Below are 23365 nucleotides of genomic sequence, written 5' to 3' on the forward strand. Positions count from 1 at the left end.
TCATGCTTCCTGCTGCTGACCTGCTCTATGGAGATGGAGATTTCAAGTTCCAACAGGACTTGGCGCCTGCACACAGCGCAAAATCTACCCGTGCCTGGTTTACGGACCATGGTATTTCTGTTCTAAATTGGCCCGCCAACTCCCCTGACCTTAGCCCCATAGAAAATCTGTGGGGTATTGTGAAAAGGAAGATGCAGAATGCCAGACCCAAAAACGCAGAAGAGTTGAAGGCCACTATCAGAGCAACCTGGGCTCTCATAACACTTGAGCAGTGCCAGAAACTCATCGACTCCATGCCACGCCGCATTAACGCAGTAATTGAGGCAAAAGGAGCTCCAACCATGTATTGAGTATTGTACATGCTCATATTTTTCATTTTCATACTTTTCAGTTGGCCAACATTTCTAAAAATCCCTTTTTTGTATTAGCCTTAAGTAATATTCTAATTTTGTGACACACAGAATTTTGGATTTTCATTTGTTGCCACTTCAAATCATCAAAATTAAATGAAATAAACATTTGAATGCATCAGTCTGTGTGCAATGAATAAATATAATGTACAAGTTACACCTTTTGAATGCAATTACTGAAATAAATCAAGTTTTTCAAAATATTCTAATTTACTGGCTTTTACCTGTATATACGATATAAATGATATTAACTTGGTTGACGATAGGGCTTTTAATCGTTATATCAAGATAATTAATGCATGTTGATGATACATTCTGGCTCGACAGCGACAAGCAAACAAACGTGTGCTCAACCCATTCTCGTTAGCGGTTAATTTCCCAGCACAAAGCCACTTCTAAGTCAGTACCCATCCATCCATCCATTTCCTACCGCTTATCCCTTTCGGGGTCGCTGGAGCCTATCGTAGCTGCATTCAGGCGGAAGGCGGGGTACACCCTGGACAAGTCGCCACCTCATCACAGGGCCAACACAGATAGACAGACAACATTCACACTCACATTCACACACTAGGGACAATTTAGTGTTGCCAATCAACCTATCTCTAAGTCAGTACCGAATTTAGCTAAACATGCTACACTACACACCACAGGACAGGCCTGGAGAATTATTTTGACTCGGTGGGCCATGTGTCTGGGGGCCGGTGAATCTATATATATATATATATATATATATATATATATATATATAAGCTGTGAAAATCTGCTGTACAGTATCTGTGCTTGGGTCCTATTTTTAGGAACTCTAATACAAAACCTCACAATAATGTCTGATTGAATGCTTAAAGGAGGCCACGGGGAAGACCCAGGACACGTTGGGAAGACTATCTCTCCCGGCTGGCCTGGGAACGCCTCGGGATCCCCCGGGAAGAGCTGGACGAAGTGGCTGGGGAGAGGGAAGTCTGGGCTTCCCTGCTTAGGCTGCTGCCCCCGCGACCCGACCTCAGATAAGCGGAAGAAGATGGATGGATGGATGGATGGATGAATGCTTAAAACCTTATGACAGACATGGAATGGAATTTTAAATTTTTTTACTGAATGAGACACCCAGAATGTAAATGAAAATAAAGAATGTGGGATTTACAATATTAACTATGGCCGATCAAACACTGAATATTGACAGTATATGAAAGTCACACCCCCTCTCGATCGACATATTTTACAATAAAGCGAAATGCAACAAAAATGCAATAAACAAAGCGAAATATGAACGCGAAGGGTAAAAAATAAACCCACCTAAAATCTGATGTATCTGATACATCACTAAGCTTTAGAACTTTGTTGTAAAGATCTCTTTCCGCTTCTGTCCCTGACACCCACATTTCAGGCCGGTCGCTCTGGAAACACTCTGTGGAAAGGCTCCCCGCCCACACTGCTTGGTGCCTCGTGTGAGCTGCTGTGACTTAGATTACCATAGTAACTAATTAGATTACCATAGTAACTAATTAGATTACCATAGTAACTAGTATATCATGCAACAGCGCAGATTCCAGCTATTGAAATACTTTGTATAGTTCAAGATAGGGCTGCAACAACTAATCGATTAAATCGATTAAAATCGATTATAAAAATAGTTGGCGATTAATTTAGTCATCGATTCGTTGGATCTATGCTATGCGCATGCGCAGAGGCTACTTTTTAAAATCTTTTATAAACCTTTATTTATAAACTGCAACATTTACAAACAGCTGAGAAACAATAATCAAAATAAGTATGGTGCCAGTAAAATACTGGAAAGGATAGAAATGTAGTTTGTCTCTTTTAACCGATTATTAATCGATTAATCGAAGTAATAATCAACAGATTAATCGATTATCAAATTAGTTGTTAGTTGCAGCCCTAGTTCAAGACTTACGGTCATTTGAAAACATCATTGCACATCATAATGGCAGCTACAGTTTCCACCTTAAAGATCTAAAAAAAATGATTTGGGAATGTCCGGCGTGCCAGACTCAAAAGCTTAACGGGCCGCATGCGGCCCCCGGGCCTTAATTTGCCCAGGTCTGCCATAGGAGGATATGCTAACTGCAAGCTACACTCTCAAATGTAAACAAAGATGGGTGGATTGATACAAATATCGACAGTAACAACAGCATAGTATCAGTATAGGTTGATATTACAGTGTTTTAGATCAATATTAGATCAGTTATTTTTATTATCAAACACAGGAGGACTATACGGGCAAAAAAATCAAGAAATTTAAATCAGAGCCAATCATCGGAAATAATTTAAATATTTAATTTATATTGTCACAACACCATCTTGTGTTTTCCTAAATATTAATGTAATAAAACAATTTAACCATTCAATGATCTTAAAAATTGGAAGTATCAGTATCAGCACTAGTATGACCAATACTCCCCCTGTAACGACTTGATATTAGATCGATACTCAAATTTGTAGTATCGGCCAAAACTAATGTAAAGCATACAAAGAACAGAAAAATATGTGCTTATTACATTTTAACAGACGTGCACATAGAACATGTTAAAACATAGAGTGACCAGATATTAACAGTATATTAACAAATAGATTAATAATAGTTTTGAGAAAATAAATGACAACCAGAAATGACAAAATATGTTACTACAGGCGTCAGCAACTGAAGTAGGAGCATTCGAAACTTGTTTTGAAATGGTTTTATTATCATTTAAATACCAAATAATATATTGTGATTCATATCAATATCACAGGAGGTTGCAATACATACTGTATATCGCCCATCCCTAGCTGTAAGCTACATCCACACAGACCACTATTTTTTCACAACTCATCCAATAGGTGTCCAGAACATACAAACATCGCATTAAAAAATAAGTGCTTCATTTCATTTTCTTTATAGTCAAAAAAGTAAATGTACTAAAATGTCCATTACTAGTTAGAAGTCTACTTCCTGGTTCTATTTCTGAAGAAACTATTTGGGTAGCTGCAACATATTTCACAGACATAACTCCTCTGAGCCCCTTCAACCGCTGTCGCTAGGCAACCAGAGGCAAACATGGAGCCAAGACAAATGACCAGCCGTGTGAGTCAAAGTTCCAACACAAAAGCCAAGTTGAACATCTCAAAAACAGCCTTAATGAGGACAAGTTTTGGATGTTTTCATTTCAACAAATGCCAACTGCACAACAAACAACACAGGTCGGATCCAATAGAGTCATCTCGGGAATTCTGTGACACTATCGTGACAAGGTGCGCCACGCTGCTGTGAAGGGTGAAGCATCAGTTTCACAGGCAGCAGTGCAGAGAGAAGCTCATCAATCCATTTATTTTGGCTCATCTCTTTCTTCCTGAGGGAAATGAAGTGACATTTACAACCAGGACACACCTCTTTTGACCCCGTCTACTTGTGGATGTCACGTGTTTGAATGGCTCCGGCGTGTGTCTGCTATGCACAAAAGAGCACAAAAGCTGAGCAATACATATTAACACACGTAATGAAGATTTGCTCTTAAATACCAAGTGACACTGAAAGGTTGCAAACTTCAAAAAGACTCCGTAAATAATTGTGTAAGATCCCAAACATAAGGGCTGAAAGCTAAATTGTTAACACACACACAATGAGAAACCACATCTGAGAGTGTTGAGACGCAGACAAAGATGAAGATGCCATCTTTTCTCCATTTCGGCTCAAGATAAACAAAAGCCCACCCACTCCCATAAACAAAACACAGCACTTTATTTTAACACCATAGTTGATTATGTTTACTATAGTGTGTGTATATATATATATATATATATATATATATATATACATACATGCAACTAACGATTAATTTGATGATCGATTAATCTGTCGATTATTACTTCGATTAATCGATTAATAATCGGATAAAAGAGACAAACTACATTTCTATCCTTTTCAGTATTTTATTGAGAAAAAAACCAGCATACTGGCACCATACTTATTTTGATTATTGTTTCTCAGCTGTTTGTACATGTTGCAGTTCATAAATAAAGGTTTATTAAAAAAAGAATAAAAAAATAAATTAAAAAAATTTAAATTAAAAAAAATTGCCTCTGCGCATGCGCAGAACATAGATCCAAAGAATCGATGACTAAATTAATTGCCAACTATTTTTATAATCGATTTTAATCGATTTAATCGATTAGTTGTTGCAGCCCTAATATATATATACAGGTATATATATATATATATATATATATATATATATATATATATATATATATATATATATATATATATAAATACAGTATATGCCAAACATATCTTACTATATGGAAATGTTAATGAGTGGCACAGGCGTTTGAACAATGGAAACATTGCTGCAGGCAGTTGACACCAGACAAGTCAGCATTGTCATTTTGCTTGTTTTGGAAATCAGTTGTGATTCGTAGTTTGAAATAAAAACACTACACTAATTTGTGCTTTATGCTTAATAAAAGCAGAAGTGTCATTGCTATAAAACACCATTGATTTATTGGATGTTATTAATACAGAAAAATGGCTTTAAAACATGTAAACAAGGAGCAGAAATGGCATTAAAATGGAAAATCTTGCCTAAACTCATTAAAAATAGCTAGTCTATAGCTATTTTTGTTGTTGTAAATTTAGCATTGAACTGTTTAAAGTTGGCTAGCCAAAAAGTGTTTAATACAAGCTCGCAAAAAACAGCTTAAAAATCCATATTTATATACATCCATCTAATTTACATTTTTGGATTTAAAACATTAAATAACTATTACTAATATTATTACTATTGTTATTATTGGTACTGTTGCTTGTATTAATTTCAAATTTTCCTTTTTTGGTATTGTATTTATTTATAAGTAATGTATTTGTATGTTTTCTCAACTGCTTTATACATTTTTATCCAAAGTATTGTCAAGCAGTAATTTGGTTAGAGTTGGGGTTGATCTATTTTCTTTCATTAGATTGATTTATAAACCAAATAATGTATTATGAAATTTCGTGTGGAATCGAAGATCGATTCTAAAACAAATCGTCACCGCAGGACTGGCAACCAGTCTAAAACTTTTTAAAAGTAGCAGGCTGAAAAAGTGTTGACGAGTTGTTGGTAGAATACTGTTTAAAGGTAGCTAGCTTAAAAGTGTTTAACTGCAGTTACATTAAAAGTATTTCAAAGTTGTGAGCGAACAACTTTTTAAAGGCAATAAGCCTAAAATCTTTTTTAAAATATTTAAATGAAAACTCAAAGGTAGCTTTTCTAAATCTGTTTAAAAGAATAGCTAGTTGAACATGTTTTAATGGTATTGTGTTTAAATGTGTTTAAAATAGTTTTTGAAAATGGTTTCAAAGGTTAGTCTAAAACCGTTTGAAAATAGTTACAGTAGTAGGGTAGTACCTCAACTTACAAGTTCAATCGGTCCTAAAACCAAGCTCGTAAATCAAGACATTCTCCCCTTTAAATAAATTGAGATCAATTGTGCAAAACAGCACAATTTTAACATGTAACATGCCTTTAAAAAAAACAAAAAACTTTTAAATGAGAAATATTGTTTGAAAAACAAAACAATAGAATATACTACTGTGGAGGGGGGGCGTGGCCTGCGGGCCTGCAGCGAAACGGGGTGTGCCAGGACCGGCCTCGAAGTCAGCGACAGATGCGTAGATGGCCCACCTGGGCCTTGTTATCTAATCACCTGTCGCTCTGTATAAGCAACGGCCAGGAGGAGAGACGGGGTTGGAGCTGGAAGAGGGGCGGACGTGAGTGCGAGAGCAAGGCTGACAGACTATAAGACAGCTACTGGAAAGCAACCTGCTGAAAGACTGACAAAATAAAACTGTATTGTGACCATGAACCTCATGTCGGTACTTGGTGGTCCGAAGAACCCCCTGGAGGGCAACCTCCACAAATACAAACAACTACAATTGTTTTTATGAAGACATGTAATGATAATGTACAAACTTTATCTTTTCCAGCAGACTTAAGAAGTTTTCAAAATCCTTTTTGGTCAGTTCTGATTGCCTTCTCATTAGATCCAACATGTACAATGAGCCCAGTTAACAATGTCCATAACTTTAGCTCCCTGGTAGCACTAAGTAATTACTTAATTTAAATTATAAACATTTAAAAGAAAAGTGCACTTTTTTTATACACTTTGCTCATCATCCACAATCCTTATGTGAATAAATAAATAACACATGTTTTTCCCTTTTCCCTCCTCATTGGAAGAAACCGGACATTGCGAAGCAAGGTTGGTTGCATGAACAAAGGCACCAGCTCTCTGGTAACCGGGAAAGGGTCTGGCTGCAGCCGCAGACACTCTAAGTCGCGCCCACTCAAAGTGGCGCCCACATGGGTGAGGACAATGAAGTAACCCGTGTCTTAAAACACGCCCACAGTGGCGGTGAGACACTTGATTTGTAACGTGATCCAAAATGGCTAATGCGAAGCACCATGGATGTTATTTCTGTTGTTGAATGTATTGCTTTTTCGGCTGATTATATGCAACACTAACACTAACCCAAACCTAACCAAAACCCAAACCTAACCAAAACCCAACCCAACCCTGACCCACTGTCAGAAGTGTTTTTTCTTCCCTGTTATGTGTTGTCTCTTCAGCTTCACTTCGGTTGTCGTCACCCCTGTGGGTACATCTTTAAGAGGGTGTGGCTTAGACTTAGAGTGGACGCGACTTTTAGGCCCCTTCTACAGTAAGCCGGATAAGGTTATCCAGGGTAAATCCCACCTAACCTTATCCGTGTCCACACACAACAATGCCACCGTTTCAGACACCTTTCTAATCCATTTTCTACTGCTTGTTACTCTTGGTGTCTCCAAGCCGCTCAGGCAAATCCTATTGTCTAAAAATGAATTTTCCCATCAATAACGTGACAATGTTAAATGTCAAAACGGATTAAAAAGACAATATATATATATATCCATCCATTCATCCATTTTCTACTGCTTATTCCCTTTCGGGGTCGCGGGGGGCGCTGGAGCCTATCTCAGCTACAATCGGGCGGAAGGCGGGGTACACCCTGGACAAGTCGCCACCTCATCGCAGGGCCAACACAGATAGACAGACAACATTCACACACTAGGGCCACACACACACACATATATATACACACATATATATATATATATATACACATATATATACACATATATATATATATATATATATATATATATATATATATATATATATATATATATATATATATACACATACATATATATATATATACACATACATACATACATACATACATACATACATATATATATATATATATATATATATATATATATATATATATATATATATATATATATATATATATATATATATATATATATATATAGCCCGGCCCCCGGACACTTTTTTTTTTTTTTAACCCAATGCAGCCCACGAGTCAAAAAGTTTGGGACCCCTGCCTTAGAGTGTCTGTGGCCACTGCTAGATGAACTTGGATAACCGAGCAAAGCAGGCAGCGATCACTGATCAGTGGGAGTGACACACTTACAGCCAATCAAGTAACAGCATCAGCTATCAAGTTTGGTTGTTGTCTTGTTTAGAAACTAAAAATGAATGCTGCATAGAGCGAATAAATTGTCGATAAAACAGAAAAAATCTACGAGACAATATGGCAGTTTTTTGGATTTAGTCACACACAATGAGGTCTTTAAACTATGCAAGGCGCTCGGTGATACCACATCACCCTAGCTGCGCTCACCCTTCAGAGCACAGCCGTAACTTCCTGGCACTAAATATATAGTATATATTTAAAAATAATAAATAAGTTATTTTCAGGTTTCTTTATCTTTACATTTTAGCACTTCGCAATATTTTCTTATACTTTATTAGGCATTTCTTATGTATTCCTTTCTTTGCACCTTCATTTTAAGAGGTTATTGTTAAGTGTTCAATGTCATTTTAGAATTGTGTTTACATTGATTGTTTGAGTGTTTTCCATGGTTGTGTTGACATTGATTGTTTGAGTGTTTTCCATGGTTGTGTTGACATTTCCTTTCTGTCTTGATAGCTGAGGGGATTATAATCAGGGGAAGGTTACATTTGAAATAAAAATATTCACATTTAATATATTTTCCTCCTGGTCCATATTTTCCATAGGTCATAAAAAATATAAATAATTATTGATGATACCGACCGATATGAAACACTTACATCATGATACCGTTTTCAGCCATATCGCACAGCCCTACAGTTACTACTTGTTATATAAAACGTTGTTAGAGGGTTTTTGAGGATTTTATTTAGAGGACTGGACTAAGTGAGTCCCCTATGACCTGCATTGGTGAATATTTACAACACACGTGTGTTCTTGTCTGACATAAGGATTGTGGATGATGGGCAGAACTAAAAAAGAAGTGCAGTTTTCCTTTAAAGAGGCAAATGTCGAAAATAAGCGAACAGTCCGAGACCATCATATGACATGAATAAAACCATAAAACTAAATACAAGAGTGACAAACTTGACATTGTTTGAAGTTAACAACTATTTGCTTTGTTGCTTAAATTCACTACAAAGCAGCCAAAAAAGTGCAAAAATGAACGTGGATGATTACAAATATTGTCTAATCTTTGATGTTCAGCATCTAACAGTGTTGTTGGCAGGCAAGCTGAGACATGACAGATTATAATACGCCCCCACTCCAGTCCAGGGTTTGAGGGGTATTTTCTTGTCATGAAGTCGCCTGAGGGATTCCTCTGCCTCTCCACCCCCTGCTATACTCTTGTGGCTGAACCCCCTGCAACAAATCCACCATTCCCATGTCAAATATGCCCGCTAACGTGCAGATGAAAGATGAGATTTGGAACTGAAGGAAATCCAACCTGCCGCCCTGAGGTTGCACACATGGGAAAGGAAAGGCAGCGGGATCACGAGTGTTGCAAGGCATCAAACTAAATCCCTCGTATTCCTGCAAATTCTTCATGCCACTCACATGTTTTAGTCATACTGTGTGGTCTGTGGAAAAAGTGATTCTTACTATTTTCACACAAAAAAGGATCTGCACACGTATTTTCTGTGTCATGTTCCTGCGGGAGAAAAAAGTTCCCATGACTGTTGTGTGTCCCCCCCAGCCATGTTAAATACCTACTAAATCGGACCCTATTCCAACAAGCAGCAACAGGTGCCTTAAAAGAAGGCAGTGGGTGCAGAGGAATAAAAATACTTTTTTTGCAGCAGCAGAGAAGCACAAAATAATATGTTTTCATAAAACCACCGCAGTCTAAACACAAGAAGCCAAAACACCAGCAGCAAGAGCACTGAGATGTTAAGTCATCACACAAACACAATAGAATATCCTCCTAAGAACCAGCGTCCACTGCAGAGGACTTTTCTTCTTGCTCTATTTCTTTAAGGGTTGTACGGTATACCGGTACTGTCTGATAAAGTACCACGGTATTAATAAAAAAGGTACTATAATGCCTTCAAGTGTTATTGTTCTTAATTTTTACATTCAACATTGTGTTTGCGGTTATGTGTGTTATATTTTTGTAAAAGTGCTTAAAAATGTACTTTGAAAGAAACATTGCTTGTACATTTATTAAAGGTTTTATGTTAATTCTAACAACAAAAACATTGTCGTGAATAGCTGCTAGCCCGAGCTAGCTGGCTCCCCTTTTTATTTAAAGGGGAACTGCACTTTTTTAGAACTTTGCATATAGTTCACAATCCTTATGTAAGACAAGAAGTTACACGTTTTTATTTTTTTATGCATTCCAACTCGTAAATAAATGCAATCAAAAGTCCGCTTACAGTGGAGCCAAGGGTAGTCGCTCTATTCCGCCTATAAAGCGCTCTATAAAAACATCCAAACACCTCCATTAAGGTTTTATATATATGATGTAAGTATATATGTAATGTAGTTACAGGGACAATTATAATACTTATGTATTTTGATCATTTCAAGCATTAGGCAGCGCATTAATTTCAAAAACGCATCACGATGTTCACTTTTTCCTTCAACAAAATCACTGATTTTTACTCCAAAAAACATAATAAAACATCCCTTACTGTACAATGTCTGCTGTCAAAAGGATGCCGACTGTTCGGCTGTTGATATATTCCTGTTTAGATAAAGAATGGGGGCGGAACCAAGCACAGACCAAGCCTCTTTTCGTGCCATTCTCGCCATTCCTGGGTCTAAATTAGATGCCAAAGTTGACCAACTCGTCGGATTATGTGCTCATCCTTCTACCATCAAAGTGAGAGGCATTATTTATGATCTAGAATAGGGATAGGCAAACTACTGTTGGTCTTTTTAATCCTGCCCGCCAAATATTAGAACAAAATTAAGCAAAGATCTGTTTTGAGAATTTCCACAACAAAACTGATACTAGACTTCGACGCATTGGCAAAAAAAGGGTCAACAACACTGCTCCCACTGAAAGAGAATGTAGGTGTTAACCCTGTAATACAATTGTTGTGTTTCTTTGAGGTCATGATATGATATTGTTGAAAATAGATGTATAGCCCATTATTGGGAAGTCTACTTGACTCTCAACAGATAAGACATGCTTTGAAATGCATCGTGTGCTTGCCCGGCCCGCCTGTCAAATTTCAAAAGCCAATGTGGCCCCTGAGTCAAAAATTTTGCCCACCCCTGATCTAGAATAAACTTTCACCAGCTCCAAGGCGAGAAAGCAGCTCACCAGCCGATGATGTCAACATAGCAGCACAAGCCTGTTAGCGCCCTCTGATCACGGTGCCGCAAAAATAGTTAGTCTGCGTTAGTGCTTGTAATAACAATATCCCTAATACTTGATTAATATTCAAGTCAGGAAATGTAAATGAATTATTGTGACGCTTTTTTGATGTTTTTAGAGGGATTTTTGGGCAGAATAGGGGACCTCTTATTGACTCCATTATAAGCGGACTTTTATTTACAAGTTAGAATGCATTAACAAAACCTCAGTCGTCTTGTCTCTCATAATGATTGTGAACGATTGATTGTGAAAATTCCAGAAAAAGTGCAGTTCCACTTTAAGTTAATGTCAAGTTCAAAGTTATAACTTTCTCTTCGTTTAACGTGTGTTTGTTTCAAAACTTGGATGACAATAAATCATGTAAAAATTAGAGACGTCCGATAATATCGGATAAATGCTTTAAAATGTAATATCGGAAATTATCGGTATCGTTTTTTTTATTATCGGTATTGGTTTTCTTTTTTTTTTTATTAAATCAACATAAAAAAACACAAGATACACTTACAATTAGTACACCAACCCAAAAAACCTCCCTCCCCCATTTACACTCATTCACACAAAAGGGTTGTTTCTTTCTCGGCGTGGCGAAGTTGGTAGAGTGGCCGTGCCAGCAATCGGAGGGTTGCTGGTTACAGGGGTTCAATCCCCACCTTCTACCATCCTAGTCACGTCCGTTATGTCCTTGGGCAAGACACTTCACTTTTGCTCCTGATGGGTGCTGGTTAGCGCCTTGCATGGCAGCTCCCGCCATCAGTGTGTGAATGTGTGTGTGAATGGGTGAATGTGGAAATACTGTCAAAGCGCTTTGAGTACCTTGAAGGTAGAAAAGCGCTATACAAGTATAACCCATTTATCATTTATTATCATTTATATATCAGTATATAATAATACAGTCTGCAAGGGATAGAGTCCGTAAGCACACATGATTGTGCGTGCTGCTGGTCCACTAATAGTACTAACCTTTAACAGTTAATTTTACTCATTTTCATTAATTACTAGTTTCTATGTAACTGTTTTTATATTGCTTTACTTTCTTTTTTATTCAAGAAAATGTTTTTATTTATTTATTTATTTTTTGTATAAAAAAAAAAAAAGAAAAAGAAAAAAAGAAAATGTTTTTAATTTATTTATCTTATTTTATTTTATAATTTTTTTAAAAAAGGACCTTATCTTCACCATACCTGGTTGTCCAAATTAGGCATAATAATGTGTTAATTCCACAACTGTATATATCGGTATCGGTTGATATCGGTATCGGTAATTAAGAGTTGGACAATACCGGAATATCGGATATCGGCAAAAAGCCATTATCGGACATCCCTAGTAAAAATGTTACTTAAACATTGCTTTTAGAGTTAAAAAATGTTTTATGTTAATTCTAACTTCAAAACATTGCCAAGTGTATTAGCTACTAGCACTAACCACTACCTTTTTCCCCATTTGAGTTTGTTTTAACACTTGTATGTATAAGAGTTAAGGACATCCAAATGTTAGTAAAAAGCATTTCCTGTACAGTTAATCATGGTTTTATGCTGGTTAGTTTCTTGGTTAGATAAATAGAGAAATGTGTTTTGACTGTTCCAGTCTTCTTGCATCGTGACCAGGTGGCACCGCTGTATTGTCAGTAAATAGTTCATTATTAAATGATCTTGCTAATTCCATTAACATTGTACACACTGTGACATGCATTGGATTGGTTTTGTGTTGTGCTCCACAGAGTGCTGCTGTAGCTGTCAATTCCCTGACCTTTGACCTACAGTAATGTTAGTCCCTTTTGTAATCAGTCCACTTTCACACACATTAGAACTTAATGTGATTTGTTTAATTGACTGGAATGTAACTTTTGTGAAATCAAACAATGCTTAAACTGACTGCTGTGTGCTACTGGAACTAGCCCGCGAGCTAGCTTGCTAGCAAGATCATTTTATTATTTTCTCTTTTTACATAACATTGGAGCTAAAATTCTTTTTACACTTGTGTGACAGTTCATACAGCATATTACACGTTATGAAAAATAGAGTTTTGATAACATTAAAATCCATTCATGTGCACCAAACATGATCTCCCTCACTTTGAAGTTTCAGGAAGGAAAAACCTCTTTCTTCATAAACATGACACCACTTTGTCAAGGACAGCTTTTAAACTAAAATGTAAAAAGACTTCACTTCTCATCTTAAAATAAAGCCAACAACTTACAGCTAGACGTGACAACTGTAAGTTACAGTGCAAAGTAGTGTTGTCCCGATACCAATATTGTGTTACCGGTACCAAAATTATTTTGATACTTTTGGGTACTTTTCTAAATAGAGGGGACCACAGAAAATTGCATTATTGGCTTTATTTTAACAAAATATCTTATGGTACATTAAACATATGTTTCTTATTGCAAGTTTGTCCTTAAATAAAATAGTGAGTAAGTAAGTAAGTAATTAAGTAAGTAAACAAGCAAACAAAGGCTCCTAATTAGTCTGCTGACATATGCAGTAACATATTGTGTCATTTTCCATTCTATTATTTTGTCAACATCATTAAGGACAAGTGGTTAATATCTGCTTACTTTCTCTTTTAACATATTCTATCTACACTTCTGTTAAAATGTAATATTCACTTATTCTTCTGTTTGATACTTTACATTAGTTTTGGATGATACCACAAATTTGGGTATCAATCCGATACCAAGTCGTTACAGAAACATACAATGATCATATTCAAAGTCCTCATGTGTCCAGGGACATATTTCCTGAGTGTATAAACATAATATACATTTTTTTTAAACGAAAGAAGATGTTGTGATGCCAAAAAATATCGACATAATCATGGTAGTATCGACTAGATACGCTACTGTACTTGGTCTCATTACAGTGAATGTTAGGGAGGGGAATAGTACCGAATATGATTCATTAGTATCGCGGTACTATACTAATACCGGTATACCGTGCAAAGTTAGAGTATGTATGAATAAAGTGGCTTACTGTAAGTGCAGAATTGGAGAGACACACTCCTGGACAAACACATCATTAGTATTAAAGCTACAGACACACATGACCACGTGTTCCCAGTAGGACTTACGGTAATAAAAGCACTACAGGCCAGCATCAAGACAACATTTTGGCCAAACAACCTTTCAATTCAACACTATTGAGGCACCTTTGACATTTATTGGTAAAAAATATCACCATATCAGACTTTTTAAACTAGTCATTAGAGCCACGGTGTCCACACTTTTTCCAGCGAGGGCCGCATACAGAAGAATTAAAGGCTGCCGAGGGCACTTTGAGACATTTTGTACATTAAATATATAAGAGTCTATCAATATACTGTATGCTAAACTATCTGAACTAGAGATGTCCAATAATATCGGCCGATAAATGCTTTAAAATGTAATATCGGAAATTATCAGTATCGTTTTTTTTATTATCGGTATTGTTTTTTTTTATTAAATCAACATAAAACACAAGATACACTTACAATTAACCTCCCTCCCCCTCATTCACACAAAAGGGTTGTTTCTTTCTGTTATTAATATTCTGATTCCTACATTATATATCAATATATATCAATACAGTCTGCAAGGGATACAGTCCGTAAGCACACATGATTGTGCGTGCTGTTGGTCCACTAATAGTACTAACCTTTAACAGTTAATTTTACTTATTTTCATTAATTACTAGTTTCTATGTAACTGTTTTTATATTGTTTTACTTTCTTTTTTATTCAAGAATTTTTTTTAAAATTTATTTATCTTATTTTATTTTATAATTTTTTTTAATAAGGACCTTATCTTCACCATACCTGGTTGTCCAAATTAGGCATAATAATGTGTTAATTCCACGACTGTATATATCGGTATCGGTTGATATCGGTATCGGTAATTAAGAGTTGGACAATATCGGAATATCGGATATCGGCAAAAAAGCCATTATCGGACATCCTTTATCTGAACACATCTTAATTTTGTGTTATCAGTAACAAAAGCTTATTCTACGTAATTATGCTCTAAATGAAGCATTGTCAAGCATAAAAATGCCTAAGTGAAATAAAAATATCAAGACTAAGGTAGTATTGGCCACGGGACGAGACCAAAACAATCAGCCCGCGCTGTTCAGTATTGCTTCCACTGATTGGCTCAGCCTCAGGCAGCATTGCTAACATTAGTATGCTCACTTTTTTTTTTAGTCAATTTAGCATTCAAACGCCCCAGAGTCATATAATTTGGTACTTGACATATGCTGTTAGCATGCTAACATTAACATGCTAACTTTTTTTTTAGCCAAATTTGCAACCTAACACCTAAAGAGTCATATAACTTGGTACTTGACACATGCTAGCTCTTAGCATGTTAACTTTTTTTTTTTTTTAGCTTATTTTGCATTCATACACTTGGTATTGGACGCATTCTAAATGTCAGCATGCTAGTGTTCAGCTTGCGCATTTCAGCGGCTTGCACATTTCCGAATCCACACGCAATTTCTGCAAAAATTGCACATTATAGTTTTTTTGTGTGTAGTGTTCTAATCTGGGATGTATTTATTTTGTTTTGAGAACGTGTCACAAAAAAGTTTAGGACGATGACAGTTTGGCTCTGAAAGAGACTATTTCAATTTCATTTTCCGTTGCTTTCAAAATGTGAGGATGCTTGGCTCACCATTCCTCCATTTTTGAGTTGAGGTGTCCAACATGTCACCCTGCACCCTTAGCCTAAATTAGCCCAGCAGCGGGACCTTGAGACATTTATCAGCTAGGTTCAAACACATCATCACCATTGTTAATATTATTATGATGATACTCCATATTGGAAACATAACATCATGTCAAAGTGCACCGCAAGGGTCATTTTTAGTGGCCCTTGACATTAAAAGAGGGTCAATCGAATGCCGAGCAAATTAAATGTATGAATGACATTTTTTTTTTTGGTCCTGCACCTTGTGGACAATCGATTATTAATAAATATATTATTCCACATGACACTAATTTGCTTTGTCGCCAATAAGACAAGTTAGCTTATCATATATTGACCTATATTGGATTGGTTTTAGCATCCTTAGTGTAAAACATTTTTAGCAAAATGTCTCCTTCTGTACCCCACGAGGTCCAGTCTCTGCTTTCTGTTCCGACCGGGACTCAAACCTGGCATCTTCGGCAATAGAGACGAGCATGCTAGCTACCGAGCTAAAACCCTGGACTCTTGAACCAGTACTGCTCTTGTTTACCAACATCCCAGCCACACCAGCTGGGCTGCGTTACGCTTGCATCCTGTATTTTTTGGTTTGCATCCCTCGCTGGAACAAGTTTGGACACCCCTGCAGTCACGTTGGCAAAACAAAGACACAACTTTGCCAAAATGAAGACAGTGTCCATAAGGGGTGTAACGATAAATGGCATAATGGTCAAATTGCAGACAATTAATATTACAGTTTCAATATTTATTATCGTAATACCGTTGTTACTACACGTTGAAAAATCATGCTCAATACCTAGCTTAAACTTAGACAAACTTCATTGATCCACAAGGGGAATTGTTCCACACAGTAGCTCAGGTACAAAGGATGGAAAGGGTTACCTCTCTTTGTTTATAATGTCTATTTTCTGCTGGATCTACTCTCTATTTTATGCTGCAGCTGTTACATATACTGTAATATTCATCCATCCATTGTACATGGTAATTGTTATATATTGTATATATTATATAAAAATATAATATAATAGTATGTCATATACTGTATATATAATATGTAAATATTACATATATGTTATATTTTATATTGCTACTACGGTACATTTTTAGTCTACTTTATACCTGCATTATCCTTTCCATCCTTACACTTTCCATCCTTTGTTAACTGAGCCATTGTGTGGAACAATTGCCCTTGTGGATCATTAAAGTTTGTCTATGTCTATGACTATGTAAGAATGGAAAGGATAATGCAAGTATAAAGTAGACTAAAATGTACCATAGTAGCAATAGAAAACATAACATTAGACTAAGATAAGTTTATTTCAAAGGGGACAATGCAATTTCATAAAACACATGACTACACATGGTTAAAAAAGCCAAAATTAGCCAGAAGGCTAGTTTTCATCTGTAGTCCCCTGGCCACGATGTAAAAAAGGCAATAAAATTACAATTTCAAAGAAAAAGAAAAGACAAAGAGAGAAAAAAAGAAAAAGCACTCAATACATATACGATATAATCTTTAAAAAAAGACAACATCACAACATAACATTTAACATCAAAACAGGCTCATATTTTAGTGCTGGCAGATGTAGGCGTTAATAAGACCATATATGTAATATGTAAACAGTATATATACAGTGTATAATATATACTGATATATTATATTATTATATTTTCATATAATATATACAATATGTAACAAATCCTAATTACCATGTACAATATTACAGTATATGTAACAGCTGCAGCAAAAAAAGAAAAAAGAAAAAGGGCAGCATAAAATAGAGAGTAGATCCAGCAGAAAATATACAATATAAACAAAGAGAGGTAGTTAACAATGCACGCGAACTGCAAGCTAGCGCAAATGCTGGCATGAATACACGTTTTAAAAATGAAACTTGGTTAAAAGTGTGTTGAAATAAGCACTTTTTGAGCACATTCACAATAACCATGTTACGAAATGGTCATATGGTCACATCCCTACTTTCTATCACACAACTTTTGTCAACAAATACCACCATGGAAAACACTTGGCTCTCCAACTATCACCATAATGACCAACAATAAAATACATTAGCATAGAAGGCCTAAGTATACATTAAAAACAAGGCAGGGGTTTTATTTAACAAGTATATTGAATAGTTTAGGCCACTGTAACATCACACACTGAACAGTAACACTGTTTGAATAATTAATTGTGATTATTTGGGCGTACCACAGTTTGAGAATCACTTTTAGATCATCTTTTAGATCAGGGGTGTCAAACTCATTTTAGATCGGGCCCCGCATGGAGAAAAATCTACTCCCAAGTGGGCCGGAGTGGTAAAATCACGGCACGATAACTTAAAAATAAAGACAACTTTAGATAGTTTTCTTTGTTTAAAAATAGAACAAGGACATTCTTCAAATGTACACATCATAATGTTGTTGGGTTTTTATTTTTTACACTTACATGTTGCAGTTAATAGTATTCTATCTTTATTTGTTGTTATTTATACTTTCTGAATAAATTATGGGATAATGTTCATCAGTCAACTCATTGGTGTTAATTTTCAATCTGTCAGGATAAAAAAATATCAAAATCAAATTACAGGATGTTATTCATATAGTTTGCTCATTTTCCTCGACTGGTGCACAAAAATCATGTGGTTTATTTGTTTTTTTACATATGTAGCATCATCTACAAAGATACAAAGAATTGCTATTGCGACATCTAGAGCATTGTTTTTCAACCACTGTGCTGCGTGAGATACAGTCTGGTGTGCCGGGGGAGATTATGTAATTTCACCTAATTGGGTTAAAAATATTTTTTGCAACCCATCCATCCATCCATTTTCTACCGCTTATTCCCTTCGGGGTCGCGGGGGGCACTGGAGCCTATCTCAGCTACAAGTAATTATAATCCGCAAATGTGCCGTTGTTGAGTGTCTGTGCTGTCTCGAGCTCGGCAGAGTAACCGTGTAATACTCTTCCATATCAGTAGGTGGCAGCAGGTAGCTAATTGCTTTGTAGATGTCGGTAACTTGGTTTGTCGTGATGACAATATGCAGACGACAGCGTGTAGGTAAAAAGGTATCTAACACTTAAACCAAAAATAAATAAAAGGCGAGTGCCGCTAAGAAAAGGCATTCAAGTTTAGGGATGGCTATGCAAAAAGAAACTAAAACTGAACTGGCTGCAAAGTAAACAAAAGCAGAATACTGTCATAACGTGGACTTTGGCGGGGTTTGTTTTCCCGGAATGCAAAGGAATTGGAGTGGACATGGCGTGAAGGTAAGGACATACTTTAATTTTACACTAACAAAAGAAAAAACAAAAGGCGCGCACAAGGCGGAGAACAAACGTGGCGATGAAAACAATACTGACACATGGACAGAAACTATGGACATAAAACAAAACTCGCGAACTGTGACATGGAAAAACAAAACTTACTTGGCATGGCATGAATCATAAACTATGGTAGCAAGCGTAGCATGGGTACAGAGTTAGCAGAAGCAACAGAGGTATCAGAGTTAATGTCGCCAGGCTGACTTCCTGGCAACTATCGGCTTAAATAGTCTTGAACATGATTAGCAACAGGTGTGTGAGTGCAAACGTGAAACAGGTGGAACTAATGGGTTGCTATGGTGACCAAACAGGAACTAAAAAGAGTCCAAAAACCAAACCAGACATAACTTAAACAAAACGTGATCACAGACATGACAAATACTGGACGACAGCAAAGACTTACAGCGTGTGGAGCAGACGGCGTCCACAAAGTACATCCGTACATGACATGACAATCAACAATGTCCACACAAAGAAGGATAGCGTCCGCACAACTTAAATTTTCTTGATCGCTAAAACAAAGCAGGTGTGGGGAATAGCGTTCAAAGAAGACATGAAACTGCTACAGGAAAATACCAACGAAAGAGGAAAAGCCACCAAAATAGGAGCGCAAGACAAAAACTAAAACACTACACACAGTTAAACAGCAAAAAACTCAAAACAAGTCATGGCGTGATGTGACAGGTCGTCACAGTACACCTACTGTGAGACAAGAGCAATAGTGATGCATGGTTGGTTTGCTTGGTTTGAACTCATATCCAACAATTGCGAGAACAACTTTTTATTGTCGATATCGGCTACTGAGTTTCATTTTTGAATGATTTCTGCTGGTGGTGTGCCTCTGGATTTTTTCAATGAAAAAAATGTGCCTTGGCTCAGAAAAGGTTGAAAAACGCTGGTCTAGTGGACACAGCAGTTTCTTTCATTCCAAAATTTCGGCTCATTTTCATACAAACCCTGTTTCCATATGAGTTGGCAAATTGTGTTAGATGTAAATATAAACGGAATACAATGATTTGCAAATCATTTTCAACCCATATTCAGTTGAATCTGCTACAAAGACAACATATTTGATGTTCAAACTGATAAACTTTTTTTGCAAATAATCATTAACTTTAGAATTTGATGCCAGCAACACGTGACAAAGAAGTTGGGAAAGATGGCAATAAATACTGATAAAGTTGAGGAATGCTCATCAAACACTTATTTGGAACATCCCACAGGTGAACAGGCAAATTGGGAATAGGTGGGTGCCATTATAGGGTATAAAAGTAGATTCCATGAAATGCTCAGTCATTCACAAACAAGGATGGGGCGAGGGTCACCACTTTGTCAACAAATGCGTGAGCTAATTGTTGAACAGTTTAAGAAAAACCTTTCTCAACCAGCTATTGCAAGGAATTTAGGGGTTTCACCATTTACGGTCCGTAATATCATCAAAGGGTTCAGAGAATCTGGAGAAATCACTGCACGTAAGCAGCGAAGCCCGTGACCTTCGATCCCTCAGGCTGTACTGCATCAACAAGCGACATAAATGTGTAAAGGATATCACCACATGGGCTCAGGAACACTTCAGAAACCCACTGTCAGTAACTACAATTGGTCGCTACATCTGTAAGTGCAAGTTAAAACTCTCCTATGCAAAGCGAAAACCGTTGATCAACAACACCCAGAAACGCTGTCTGCTTCGCTGGGCCTGAGCTCATCTAAGATGGACTGATACAAAGTGGAAAAGTGTTCTGTGGTCTGACGAGTCCACATTTCAAATTGTTTTTGGAAACTGGATTTGTGTCCTCCGTACCAAAGAGGAAAAGAACCATCCGGATTGTTATAGGCGCAAAGTTGAAAAGCCAGCATCTGTGATGGTATGGGGGTGTATTAGTGCCCTAACTTACACATCTGTGAAGGCACCATTAATGCTGAAAGGTACATACAGGTTTTGGAGCAACATATGTTGCCATCCAAGCAACGTTACCATGGACGCCCCTGCTTATTTCAGCAAGACAATGCCAAGCCACGTGTTACATCAATGTGGCTTCATAGTAAAAGAGTGTGGGTACTAGACTGGCCTGCCTGTAGTCCAGACCTGTCTCCCATTGAAAATGTGTGGCGCATTATGAAGCCTAAAATACCACAACGGAGACCCCCGGACTGTTGAACAACTTAAGCTGTACATCAAGCAAGTATGGGAAAGAATTCCACCTGAGAAGCTTAAAGAATGTGTCTCCTCAGTTCCCAAACATTTACTGAGTGTTGTTAAAAGAAAAGGCCATGTAACACAGTGGTGAACATGCCCTTTCCCAACTACTTTGGCACGTGTTGCAGCCATGAAATTCTAAGTTAATTATTTGCACACAAAAAAAAAAGTTTATGAGTTTGAACATCAAATATCTTGTCTTTGTAGTGCATTCAACTGAATATGGGTTGAAAAGGATTTGCAAATCATTGTATTCCGTTTATATTTACATCTAACACAATTTCCCAACTCATATGGAAACAGGGTTTGTACTTAGCAAACTCAAACCTGTTCGCGGGCCTGATCCGTACGTTTGACACCCCAGTTTTAGATGGAAGTGGTTATTTCTGCACTTGCACTGGGGTCAGATATTTACATAACAGCCCACCCACCCCCAAGCTAACATGGGGGCTTCAGTTACTTTGTGATGTTGCAGTAATGCTAAGAAGAGCACAATGTGTGTCGTGCGTGGACACAATTGTGTAATAATCCATAATGATATTAGGGACAAGCAGTAGGAAATGGATGGATGGATATTACTTCTTTACCTGTTGTCTCCTTTAGCATTGGAGGGCGGTGGATGCAGAAGTGTCTGGTTGTCCTCCATGTCCACCACGCATTTTGTATTCAGCTCCATTTCTACACAAAAACACGTTTGGAGGCAAAACCGGGAGTGGGCGTGGGGGGGTAAAGTAGAAATCCGACTTTTAATTGCAAATCCAAAAAGTGCGACTCGACTCGAGGAAAAGTTGTTGAGAACGCTAAGTACTTCCAACACTCACCTCTGCGGTTCATGGGCCGAACTCTCACTGCAACTTTGACTTTTGTATCCGACATTTTTGTCCACTTTCACACTCGCAGCCTGTGGGAGCTCAGAGGGGAAAAGTCTCCGGACAAGAAGACGACGCACTCACACGACCACTGACTTAAAAAAAAGGCGACAGATCCTTGTTAAAACCGACCAAAAAGCGTAGAAAAGACATAAAGGCGCTCATTGTTGTCTTCCACGTCCACCAGGGAGGGTTTGGGGTAAAACTGCGGAGATCCACTTGCAGGCAGCATCCCCACCACCACCGCCATCTTCCACCCCGAGCTCGACTGCTCTCCTCTGGCAGGCGGGAGAAGCTGCACGGAAGACGGCTCAGCGTTGACCAACACGCCGCTCATTGGTGGAAGTCACGGAGCTGACATGTGATGGAACATTCCTGTTCGTGCGCTTAATGCTGGTTGTCTGTAAGTCAACACAACATCAAAACTCACACGGATATGATAAAAGTACACGATACGAGAGTTGCGTGGAAAAAGACCTTATAAGACCTGTGAAGTCCCCTCCCCCTTTCTCATTGCAAATATTAAAATAACACAAATATTTAAATAAAATAACACCAACACTCGTTTTTGCTGGTTTGAGTCGTAAAAATGTTCGTTTAGGCTGTTAAGGTTTTTAAGTAATTCTTTACGAATATTTCTGACTAGTGACGTCATATACCCCCCCCCCCCCCTCCAACACACCTTGTCCGAACCTCCCCAAACTTGTCCCAAACATTTATTCTGTTATTTAGCGCTGTCAAATGATTGAAAATGTATTCAGATTAATCATATTTGGTAATTTGGATAATCCCGTGACCTCGAAAGGGACAAGCGGTAGAAATGGATGGCTGGATGGATGGATGATTATTCACAGGTTACTACTCGCTTGCATAATTTAAAGTAAGTTAAAAAGGAGCCCAATATTTTCAGCTTTAGGAATTGTTTCTATGTTTTACTTGAATGTACGTCATTTATTTGATTAAAATTTGGTAACAGTTTTACCTAAATGGTAATTGGGTTATACTTGTAGCGCTTTTCTACCTTCAAGGTACTCAAAGCGCTTTGACAGTATTTCCACATTCACCCATTCACACACACATTCACACACTGATGGCGGGTGCTGCCATGCAAGGCGCTAATCACCACCCATTAGGAGCAAGGGTGAAGTGTCTTGCTCAAGGAC

The 23365-nt window shown here is 37.4% G+C and overlaps 1 protein-coding gene across 5 annotated transcripts in view; it reads right to left on the reverse strand.

Annotated features, from left to right (window-relative positions):
* Positions 1-22617, reverse strand: part of kif13a (kinesin family member 13A) — a 111592-nt gene extending 88975 nt beyond the window's left edge. For all 5 annotated transcript variants that reach the window (XM_061953888.1, XM_061953896.1, XM_061953903.1 and 2 more), the window contains exons 1-2: positions 22155-22617; positions 21921-22011 (exon numbers count right to left, since the gene is read on the reverse strand). In XM_061953888.1, the coding sequence (XP_061809872.1) occupies positions 21921-22011; positions 22155-22209 (146 nt within the window). In that variant the 5' untranslated portion in view covers positions 22210-22617. The remainder of the gene's footprint in view (positions 1-21920; positions 22012-22154) is intronic.
* Positions 22618-23365: the final 748 nt, after the last annotated feature.

The sequence above is a fragment of the Nerophis lumbriciformis genome, linkage group LG04 (assembly GCF_033978685.3).
Source record: "Nerophis lumbriciformis linkage group LG04, RoL_Nlum_v2.1, whole genome shotgun sequence".
Taxonomy (NCBI): domain Eukaryota; kingdom Metazoa; phylum Chordata; class Actinopteri; order Syngnathiformes; family Syngnathidae; genus Nerophis; species Nerophis lumbriciformis.